This window comes from Eurosta solidaginis, chromosome 1 (assembly GCF_040869045.1).
Source record: "Eurosta solidaginis isolate ZX-2024a chromosome 1, ASM4086904v1, whole genome shotgun sequence".
Classification (NCBI taxonomy): domain Eukaryota; kingdom Metazoa; phylum Arthropoda; class Insecta; order Diptera; family Tephritidae; genus Eurosta; species Eurosta solidaginis.
The window spans coordinates 314,509,626-314,522,218 of NC_090319.1; the positions used below are offsets into that span (position 1 = coordinate 314,509,626).

General features: G+C 31.1%; 1 protein-coding gene across 50 annotated transcripts in view; it reads left to right on the top strand.

Annotated features, from left to right (window-relative positions):
- Nucleotides 1-12,593, top strand: part of slo (calcium-activated potassium channel slo) — a 415,764-nt gene that overhangs the window by 287,715 nt on the left and 115,456 nt on the right. For 28 of the 50 annotated variants that reach the window (XM_067761569.1, XM_067761567.1, XM_067761572.1 and 25 more), the window contains one exon: nt 8,663-8,734. The exons of the other annotated variants lie outside the window; for them this stretch is intronic. In XM_067761569.1, the coding sequence (XP_067617670.1) occupies nt 8,663-8,734 (72 nt within the window). The remainder of the gene's footprint in view (nt 1-8,662; nt 8,735-12,593) is intronic. 50 annotated transcript variants of the gene reach the window in all.

Sequence of the window (12,593 nt, forward strand, 5' to 3'; positions counted from 1 at the left end):
GAAATTGTAAATTTTTTGTGATTTTGTATACTATTATTCATTCTACCGAAATACCAACTAACGAATTTACAAACCCTATAAATACTATTAATTTGTTTAAGAATTTATCAAGTTTTCCCCTTTTGCACCTGAATTTAAGTTGCTTTTCCCTTGGTTAGCTCGTCATTGTTATGATATCTGATGAAAAGTGCATGAACTGGCACAAATATATATTCAAGTTATAGGGAAACAGTTAAATTTTGAAGTATAAAAAATAAAAAGAATTATAACAAAAAATACCTATTTTTTTAGATACTAAGCACTTTTTACACCTACTATTTGTTAGTTTATAAGTATATACAACATAAAACGTAGAAATAATATTGGACCTGTATTGATTCTCTGGGTTGTGGTAGGTTATATAATAATATAAGCTTTAGATCAGATATTTGATGTTATAAACATTTATTTAAAAACTTTTGAGGTTTAAAGTATTTACACAAAAGTAAGTGTGAAAAAGGAAACATTTAAAAAACACGCGATTTGCCTTGTTTATACTTTTTATTGTACATTTATTAAATTTTTTTTTAAGTTATTGTTAATTTTTTTTTTTCATATTTTATATTTTAATCGTACTCTGTTTATTATATTTCCTATTACTTTTAATTGTTTTTGTTTTGTTTTTCCCTACACTTTTCATTTATTTTATTTTATTTTGATTTACTTCACCTATGTGAGTAAATTTTTTTTATTTTTTTATTTTATTTTATTCTATTTGATGTGATTTCATTGTATTTCATATTATTATTAATTTTTTTTTTATTTCCTTTTTTTATAGTTAAGTTTATTTTATACTTTGTTTACTTTGTTTTGCTTTGATCTATTTATGTTTCTTTGTTTAATAGTGTGTTCAATTTGCAGTTATTATTTAAGAATTCCTGAGCTTGATGAATATTCAATTATTATAAGCCGATGTTATGCTCATGAATTCCTAAATTATTTTATTTTAGTTTATTTTTTATTTATTTAGTTTTGCTTTATTGTTTTTTTTTTTTTTATTTAATTTTTAATTATTTAGTTTTTTATTTAACTTAATTCAATTCTGTTTTCTTTCAGTTTATATATAATTTTATTTTTTTTTTTTACTTAACAATTTTTTGTTGTTTGTCGATTGGAACCCGCGATCTTTTTTTACTTTATTTTGTTTAAATTACTTCAATTTTTTTATTCTATTTTTTTTTTTTTTTTTTATTTTATTTAAGTTTCTGTTATTTATCTCTTTTTATATTTTTTTAATTTTATTTTATTTAATTTTTTGTAAACTTTGTTTTTTTTTATTTTGTATTATTTTGTTGCCTTTTAGTTTATTTTTTATTATATTTCATTATGTTTTGTTTTTGTTTTTTTAATTTAATGTAATTTAATTTAATCTTTTTTATTTTAATTTAGTTTATTTCATTAAATTTAGTATATTTTTTTAAACTTTGTTTTATTTTATTTAATATTATATTGTTTTATTTTATTTTATTTTATTTTTCACTGTTTTATTTTTAGATCGCGGGTTCGAATCGAGCTCAAGGCCTAACAATAATTTTTTTATCATTATTATTGTTATGATAAATTTTTTCTTAATTGAAAAAATTTTTAAATTAGAATAGAAGAAAGAAAAAATTTTGACAACTGCCAAAGCTCGTTGTATAGATCCATTTCGGGAACTGCCAAATTCCTTCATCGGCAACGTTTAGGCGCCGCTGCTATAACCATTCAGCCATCACAGCGGTTTTTTGTTTGTCTTCATTAATCCTACTTCTATTCTGGTTCGTGCCAATTGATATTCACAACACTGCGACATCTGTTGCAGAATGGCTGTGAAAATTGGACTTGTTTGTTGGCAATGCTGCCATAGTGTCATATTTTATTGACACTTTTTCCCCGTGCTCTGGGATGTATTAACAATTTTTGTTGTTATATCGGCCTACTGATTTTAAGATCGCGGGTTCGAATCGAGCTCAAGGCCTAACAATAATTTTTTTATCATTATTATTGTTATGATAAATTTTTTCTTAATTGACCAGATGTCGCAGTGTTGTGAATATCAATTGGCACGAACCAGAATAGAAGTAGGATTAATGAAGACAAACAAAAAACCGCTGTGATGGCTGAATGGTTATAGCAGCGGCGCCTAAACGTTGCCGATGAAGGAATTTAGCAGTTCCCGAAATGGATCTATACAACGAGCTTTGGCAGTTGTCTAAATTTTTTCTTTCTTCTATTCTAATTTAAAATTTTTTCAATTAAGAAAAAATTTATCATAACAATAATAATGATAAAAAAATTATTGTTAGGCCTTGAGCTCGATTCGAACCCGCGATCTTAAAATCAGTAGGCCGATATAACAACAAAAATTGTTAATACATCCCAGAGCACGGGGAAAAAGTGTCAATAAAATATGACACTATGGCAGCATTGCCAACAAACAAGTCCAATTTTCACAGCCATTCTGCAACAGATGTCGCAGTGTTGTGAATATCAATTGGCACGAACCAGAATAGAAGTAGGATTAATGAAGACAAACAAAAAACCGCTGTGATGGCTGAATGGTTATAGCAGCGGCGCCTAAACGTTGCCGATGAAGGAATTTAGCAGTTCCCGAAATGGATCTATACAACGAGCTTTGGCAGTTGTCTAAATTTTTTCTTTCTTCTATTCTAATTTAAAAATTTTTTCAATTAAGAAAAAATTTATCATAACAATAATAATGATAAAAAAATTATTGTTAGGCCTTGAGCTCGATTCGAACCCGCGATCTTAAAATCAGTAGGCCGATATAACAACAAAAATTGTTAATACATCCCAGAGCACGGGGAAAAAGTGTCAATAAAATATGACACTATGGCAGCATTGCCAACAAACAAGTCCAATTTTCACAGTCATTCTGCAACAGATGTCGCAGTGTTGTGAATATCAATTGGCACGAACCAGAATAGAAGTAGGATTAATGAAGACAAACAAAAAACCGCTGTGATGGCTGAATGGTTATAGCAGCGGCGCCTAAACGTTGCCGATGAAGGAATTTAGCAGTTCCCGAAATGGATCTATACAACGAGCTTTGGCAGTTGTCTAAATTTTTTCTTTCTTCTATTCTAATTTAAAAATTTTTTCAATTAAGAAAAAATTTATCATAACAATAATAATGATAAAAAAATTATTGTTAGGCCTTGAGCTCGATTCGAACCCGCGATCTTAAAATCAGTAGGCCGATATAACAACAAAAATTGTTAATACATCCCAGAGCACGGGGAAAAAGTGTCAATAAAATATGACACTATGGCAGCATTGCCAACAAACAAGTCCAATTTTCACAGCCATTCTGCAACAGATGTCGCAGTGTTGTGAATATCAATTGGCACGAACCAGAATAGAAGTAGGATTAATGAAGACAAACAAAAAACCGCTGTGATGGCTGAATGGTTATAGCAGCGGCGCCTAAACGTTGCCGATGAAGGAATTTAGCAGTTCCCGAAATGGATCTATACAACGAGCTTGGGCAGTTGTCTAAATTTTTTCTTTCTTCTATTCTAATTTAAAAATTTTTTCAATTAAGAAAAAATTTATCATAACAATAATAATGATAAAAAAATTATTGTTAGGCCTTGAGCTCATTTTTATTATTTTAATTTAATCTTTTTTATTTACATTTATTTTATTTTATTAAATTTAGTTTTATTCAATTTTTTTTTGTTGTAATTTATTTATTTATTGAATTTATTTATATATTAGATTAAATTTTATTTTATTAGTTTTTTTATTATATATATATTATTTTAATTAGTTTTTTTCATTATTTTTAATTATTTTAATTTATATTATTTTAGTTCGTGTATTTTTATTAAATTATTTGTTTAATTGTTTAGTTATTTTTTTTAACTTTCTTTTTCAATATGTTTTATTTTTAACTTTTTATTTTTTTTTTACTGTCTTACATCGTTTTTAATTATATTTTCTATGTTTTACAACAGCGTGTTTTCTAGATTTTATTTTATCTTAACACAGCTGAAAGTTAAGTCATAAATATGTTTATTAAATTACTAAATAAGCAACTTAAAGACATCTCCCTTCATAGGCACCAATTCTAAACTCCGTAATATAAATATATGTTATTTCTAAAAATCGACGTAAAGAATTATTTAATTAGGAATTTCCAATATGGTTAGGATTCATCAATTCAAAATCATTGTATCGAAACATAAATACTAAAAAAAAAATTAAATAATATTGTTAATTAGCGTAGTTTATTCACTTTTACTAGTGAGAAAAAAGTTGTAAATACGTTTTTCGTAGAGCAATTTTTACATACCAACAATTAGACAATAGACTTAACGTTCGTAGTTGCGTTTACGTTACGGCTGCTGTTCCAATTGCACTAAAAAAATTGGCAGTCGTCCGTATACTGTAAATAAATAAATATTACTGAGTTACTTAAGTATCCTATTGATTACAAAGTGAAATAGTTTGCGTTACGCGTAGATACTATAACTCTAGAAATCATATTGTGACTAATCGCTACCCAATAAACGGCGACTCTTACCCATTCACGAATTACGAAGGCACTGAATGATGCTTTCGCTAAGCAAGGATATACTGGCGAGCTGCTTCTCCACTAACTGCGAGTTTAAATTTTAAAAAAGTAGCGCAAGCTTCATGAGTTCGTATTGCAATTATGCCTGAATAATAAACGCATATGATATTTTGTAAGGACGTAAATATTTAAGGATATTTGAAAGGTTTTATTAAATGCTGCGATATTCAAATTAGTATATGGATTAGATAGTCCAATAAATTATGCAAAACATATTAATGTTGTAGACGACTTTTAAATATCTTTTTTTTATCAGTTTATTTGTTGTTTTATCGTTTCATTCTCAATCAGTAACCAAAATAAATTGGCACGTATCCTAACTGCTTTGTGGTTTGGTATTCGGTCCCATTTTTTTCTCTGATACAATGAAGTCAGCGCCATGCTTGGTATTAACGCAACTCGTTAACACAATCGTATTAATGGCCTCGTCCGAATTGAATTGATCATATTCATGCAATTTTTTATGGAGGCGAACATCGTCACAATCGTGCAATATTTTGCGTTTGTAAATATAAAGAACAATTCAGACTTAACATGTGAAACTTATTTCAACTTGCCTATTTACAAACATTCTGACTATACAAGAAAAATAGTTGCTGACATATTTTTTCTCCTATTCATTTGTTGAAAAGTACCAACGAATGGTTAATATAATTTCACTTGCAAAGTCTGAAAGCACTCATAGCCAAAACAAATGAAAAATTCTTCTTCTTATGCTTTGCTTGCAACAAAAGTGGAAAGTTTGCTACTTTTGCGATACAAGCACATTCAATCTACTAATCTATCAGTGCACGATGCTGCATGTAAAGTCTTATGTGGAAGGCCTATATATGCTCTATCTGCGCCGCCCAACAGTAGGGCTGATTACATTCAACACTGCGCCTATAGACCACAACCACAATAAAACAAAGCTTGACGACAACCGTAAAACTGACCTTTGCATATTTTATTCGACTATCAATATAGCGTTCACAAAAAATATTGCACACATTTACTTATTAATATTATGTATAGGTATATTTATATGTACGATCAAATTCTGTAGCCTACTGAATGATTTAGTTGTACGTTTTTGAAAAAAGGATTATTTTAGGGATGCCAATGACGTACCAATAATTCGGGAATAGATACAGTACAACAGCATGCCAGGATTGTATACCAACCGACATAACAAAACTGAAACATCTTTTTGCACTCTGAAGTAAAAGTCATCGGAATGAGGAATATGGGTCAAATCGTTGTGCTCCTGTTCTGCTAAATATCATAGAAATTCGGATTTCGTAGCACTGGCGCCATTTTTCTTTTTCCACGAGAACTTAAGTGTATCCCTGCCACTTAAGTTGTTTGCTCTTGACACGAAATGGTACCGAAATCATAACGAAATGGGCCCAAAAAGTTGACAAATTGTTCTCGACTTGGTCTCGCTTAAAATCTTCGCATGATTCAAAAATAGACTAGGTAATAGGCCCGACATGGGCCCAAAATTGTGTGATCCGGGCTCGATATACAACCTTAACACCGTAAAGATCCAAAAATAAGTTAAAGAAATTCACTAAGATTGCTCTTGTAAACATACTCACACACTTTGGTATTTTTAATATAAGTAAGATAAGTTATTTAAAAATTTGGGAAAAATTTAAACAACGTGACATCAGAACGGACAAGGCGACAGCTGTTTCGATTATACCTTGTAAATCTCTTCAAAGCCTTTTCTCCCGGGAATGGGATTTCAACCCGCACTCCTACGATAGTTTAAAGCAGAGCCGGCCACACAAATACTAAAACAATTGCATAAGTATGTGTAAAAATTGAGTGACAACTCCCCACAGTGTGCTAAAAGAAAATGTGGACTGTGAAGTTTGAAATCAAAAAAGACTTTGGTTATTTGATTTCAAGCTAATCCTGACTATATTTACTTATATTCGTATAACTAAGAACGCGGAGGTCGAGCTAGTCAGATAAAACTTTTTTATAAAAGAAGGGATGGTGTTTATTCAAAGCAAAATTTACTTAAAAAAATTCACTTTTTCGTTAAGAAGGAACTATAAAACAAAGTAAATGTAAAGATAGAAATATATATTTTCAAAACATAAAGGTATTCAATAAAAAAAAAATTTATGAAAATTAATAAAACTAAGTAGAACGTATAAAAATATATTAATATTAAATTGTCAATATTTATTAATAATTAATTAATTATTATTAATAATTAATATCTAAATTGTCAATATTAATATGTATGGTCAAAGGAACTTAATAATACTAACTAAAACATATTAAAAGTCACTTTAACATAACAGCATATTGTTTTTATTATGTGCCCAAAAAGTAACATGAACTTTTCCTTTTGCATTCACTGTTGATTTTAGTGAGTGACAAACGAAAGCAAACGATCGTGATCACACATCGTTAGTGTCGGTGTGAAAATACGAACTCAAATTGCACAATGTGCAACTTTTGGCCGGCTTTGGTTTAAAGTGTTACAAACGCATTCAGCCACGTGATGCCTTAGTTGTTTTAAAGTTTTTCCCAATTGCCTTCTCTGCATATTTAATCTTTTACACACTGCATACTTCGTATGTAATTATGTGCTAAAGTTATGCTAGGTGGTAAGGCGGTTTTCAAAGAAACTTGGTATTGTTGCTGTTTTTGTTCTATTTATAGAACTACAACGAATTAACCAATTGTGTCTATTTGTCAACTATCGTAGGAGTGCGGGTTCGAATCCCACTCCCGGAAGAAAAGGCTTTGAAGAGATTTACAAGGTATAATCGAAACAGCTGTCGCCTTGTCCGTCCTGATGTCACGTTGTTTAAATTTTTCCCAAATTATTAAATAAATTATAAAATTAAAAATTACTTCAAATAAATGTTTTCATACATTTAAAGCAATACGGGCAATCCCCGATTAACTTATACATAAGTAAGATAAGATTAACTCAAAAGTTTTAGTTTTTGAGTTATAATACCATATGTTATATAAGAACCGGGCACGTTTTTTAAAAACCAGGTAATTTTACGGACGCGCATACTTTTTCAGATCAGGGTACTTTTTTAGAGCCGGCTAGTTTTTCAGCATAGGGAAGATTTTCAGAACTGTGGAATTTTGCGAATCGGGGAAATTTATCAGAGCCGGGAACTTTTTCGGATCAGGATACTTTTTAGAAGCGGATACCTGGTGACCCCGTGTAACTTTTCAGAACCAGGTAACGCTTTGAAACCGGGTACCTTGTAGGATTCGGCCACTTTTTGTAACCGGGTAATGTTTCAGAAATGGAAATTTTTCGGGATAGAGGTAATTTTTTAGAACCCGGTAATTTTTGAGTAACGTATACTTTTTTGTTACCGGCTACTTTTCAAAACCAAGCCCTTTTTCGGATCTGAGTACTTTGACGAATTTTATAACCGGTAATTTCATACCAGGTACTTTTTTAGAAGCGCGTATTTTTTTGGATCAGGGAACTTATTTAGAATCGGTACTTTTCCATAACGGGGTACTCTTTCGGAGGCGAATACCTTCTAACAAATGGGTACTTTTCAGAACCTGGCACTTCTTGGTCGGGTAGATCCGGGTAGTTTTATATGATTGGGCCGTTTTTGGAATCTGAGTACGTTTTCGGAGCCGGATAGTATTTCGGACGCGGGTACTTTTTTAGAAACGATACGTAATCTCTGATAATGGCAAACATTTTTTTCCTGCAAATGTAAAATGGTTCTTCGGTTTTATTACCTGGATATGGGGTTTCGAACGCGTTTGAAATCATTCGACTATAAATTGTTCCCCAATATAAACAGAAGTTTTCCACAGGTATGCGGAAATTGTGTTGAATTAACTATAAAAAAAATTTTAGAATTCACTGGCATCCTTAAAATATCTAAATATTATCATATTTTATACATTTCCACACAATTTCGGAGGTATTCAAATCAAAACTTCTAAGTCATTTATCGAGTTTTTATACGTACAATTACATACATATATTTATATACAATCATTGTTAAATATAACAAAACAACAACAAACAAATTGTAAAACATATTGCAGATGTGGGCATGATTATGATGCAGACTGGAATGGTGAATGAAGGCATTGCATCAGTCCTTAACCAATTAGAGGGTATGCCAATGAGTCAAACAAACTCCAAACAAATAACCCTATTACTAACTAACAATAACAATAATCAATCAGTAATGCTTTAGTCCAAATATTTAAAAAGCTATTCTAATGCTGCATTTGATAACTGATTAAATAAAATAACTGAAATCATTAATTCGAAGTAAATGCTTTAAAGACTTACAAAATAATAGTTAAAAAGCATTAATGCCAATTAGTGCCAAATCCAAGCTATGTAATTAATGCATTAGCCATGAATTACCCGCAAATCCATGTAAAATTTCGAAATTAAATATCACCTACATTGTAAAAAATAAAAATTTTAGCAACATTTTTAATCAGCCAGAAATGCTTACATGCAATAAAACTAACGGTAACTGTCTAACAAAATCAAACCAGCTTCAATTTTTTTATGTAGACTGCTTCATGCAGCTGTAATTAATAAAATTCTTTACCGAGATGTGATCTTTTAATACAAATCAAATTTTGCTTATAAATATGGTTTTCTCAAACAATTTTATCGATTATTTACCACCCAGGCTGTAGGCAACTCTAAATGTAGTATGTGCGACTTAACTTCTATGCTTAGTAGACTATCATACATTTTTGCCATTCATTAGCTGAATTTTGTTCTAGTATTAAGTCAGAGAATATACTTAATAATTACACAAAAAAGTAAGAAAAACTACATATTTCTAAAGAAATTAATTGCAAGCGCGATATTAAGAAAATTTTAAAACTTTAGTACAAAAACGACATCGACAACAACAAAAACATACCTATGTATGTACGAAATGATTAGTAAAGATTTCATCATAATGCTCTACGATTATCACCTGCCTCCCTTTTAAAATCAACCAATGTCTGCATAAATCTTATAGCATGTTTCTTCATACTCGCCATCGGAGCAGTGATCCTTGATGATAAATATCAAATATATATATATACAAAAAATAATGCTGAAGTAGCCCCAAAAACCATTAGAAAATAATCTCACAACAGTCTCAGAGTTAACTGGAAATTGTACTCTAAAATTATTCTGAAATAATGCCGAAACTATATCAACAGCGTCTTAAAATTAACCGATCTAATCTCAAACTCCTTAAAATAATCTCGAAATGGTACCAAAACTATACCGAACTCATCCTGAAAAAAACCTTAAATCATAAATAAAACACTCTGAAATTGCTTCAGTAGCTAAAATTGCTCAAAAATAATTTTGTGTAATAACCGAACAAACCATATTAGTGCCGGTAGTGTGCTTAATGTTGATTGCATTCTACTTGCACTAGCAAAATTTTTAGTGCGCCCTACATTTTTCAACTTAATGCTAAGGCTGCCTTTTTCTACAACACCTAAAAAAACGATTGCAGTCATTTTATATTTTTTCACTAAGAAAAAAATAAAATTATTGAAAGTTTTCTATGCTCCACTCAAATGAGTGAAGAAAAATGTATGTGCACTAAGCTGAAGCTGAAAATATTTAAGTGAAAAATTTGTCAGCTTCGTCGCCACTATAGCTGAGTGAGGCTGATATTTTTAGCATTACCACTCAACTGTGAGTGAAGGCTGGTGCATTAATGTACTACCCCAACTCTGGAACAAACATTAAAATTGTGTTAAGTACAGTATCTTATTACTATTAAAAAATCCAAAATGATAGTTAAACACTTTAATTTTAGGGCAATATGCCCAACCCTGTAAATATCCAAGTTAAAGGAATTTACTCTTCATCGTGGCCTGGTGTTGTAAAGGATTAAATTATTTGTCCCATATCTTTGACGATGAGTTCAATAACGGGCGTCAGATAGACCAAGCTCTTCAGTGCGCTCCCACATCTTCCTTTTTTTTTTTTTTTGCTAATACATAGAGATACGTTCTGAGTCTGTTTCATTATCTTAGTTGTTTTAGTGGCTGCGTATCAATCATCGGCAAATGGATGTATAGGTGCACTTTTTGCGTGTTCAACTCAATCTGATTAACTTATAAACAATGAAAGGTTTCTTAATGGCAAATAGGTTGTGGCGTTCTTCTCTAATCCTAAAGCGGAGGGGATAGACTGAAAGAAAATTCTCAACCATTTCATCCTCCTCAAGGCAGGTAGGACAGATTTTGTTTTCATGTATTGTGCTCACACCGCATTTATCCGGGGCATGGCAGCCGCTCCACAAGTTGTGTTTAGACCTCTGGTGATTGATGTCACAGCTAGACATAATTTTCAAAGTATCTAATGAAACATTCACTAAGTTGTTTACTGTGGATTCGTTGACGCTTAAACGCTTTCGGACCCAGGAATGCCTATTTGAAGCCATCCCTGGTAATGTGGTCAGCCATCTTAATTTGAGAAGCTCATTTCCGACCCACACTTAAAATGTGTAAGCCCAGTCTCAGTACTGAGACCAAACCAAATTTATGGCTCAGTGATACCAAAAGTGAAGAATCTTCTTTCAATATGGAAGTGGTGGTGGTTGCAGCAACGCATCCATAGCACCACCAAGCATTATTAGGTAAGCTCCCGTAAGGCACACATCGATTTTTGATTTTTCTTAAAGATTCATCACCCTATGCAGTAAAACATAGGAAAATTTGGGCCTCATAGACGAAGCATTATGCTACATGGTGGCAACATATTATTCGGCCGTTGCTTTTGCATAATGGGTCGAAATTTCTCAAGTGGGCCTATTTAAAATCGATTGTCTCAGTTTTCATACATTAATACGGGTTTTAATCGTTCTTTTTTTTTGTTTTAATGGTTTTTTCAATTTATACTTATTATTAAGAATTCATGAGCTTAACCGGCTTATAATAATTGAATATTCAATTATTATGTTTTTCTAAGAGAAACTGAAAAGAAAGGAAGACACATTTACTGGCATATTGCGATGGTACCATTTCGAAAACCGCCACGTAATCATCATCAGGCAATTTCGCAATGTTATCACAGGTTTCACCGAGATTCGAACCGCGAATCACACGGTGAAACTGCAGTTGCCTTAACCACTGTAAAACTGAGCCCGAGTTTACAAAGCTTCTCATTCGCAACGAAGAAGAAATTTTACAAAAACAAATCTACATAACACACAAATTAATATAGAGACAGAATATCTCAATTGTGTTGTTAATGTAGTAATGAGATAAACTGTGCTTGTCTAGCACTGGAGGTAGAAGCGCGGTCACAAAAAGATGTATAACTTTTGACCTAATGCAAAATAATGATTTTTTTCACCAAAAATTTTTTAAGGGTTTGTAGAATTGAATGAAATGTGTTAAAATTTTCTCGCATGCGGAGAAGTTTTATTAATTTTTAATTATTTAAAACAAACAGGATTTTTTTTAGCAAAATAATAATTTGTTATAAAAATCAATTTTTTTGTGGCAAAGTATATTAATTGACGAGAATTTTGATGTAGAAAATGTTAAGTTTCGATAAACCGTTCACGAGTTATTAATTTTTTAAAATAACATGATAATAACATGATCAAAAACTCTAACTGTTAATAACTGAGGAAAAAAGAATTGTGTTGCAAAAACGGGGGAGATCGTCTTTACCTCCAAACCGATTAAAAACCATATTAGTCAATGAAAACTGAGACAATCGATTTTAGAGTGGCCCATTTGAGAAATTTCGACCATAGTGTAAGAATTGTAAAAACCGAACGAAATTTATAGAGACGAAATCGCTAAGAAACGGTGCGTTCGAAGAGCTGTCGTTTGAAATACAAAATTATATCCTTAATTTTATTCGATTTCGGTGTTGTGTCGTTCGTTTAGTTTAAAAATAGCACTGAAGGTGGCACAACCAATCATTCCAATACAATTTCCACGCAAACATTATCATTCAAAAGTGCTTGAAATATTTTAT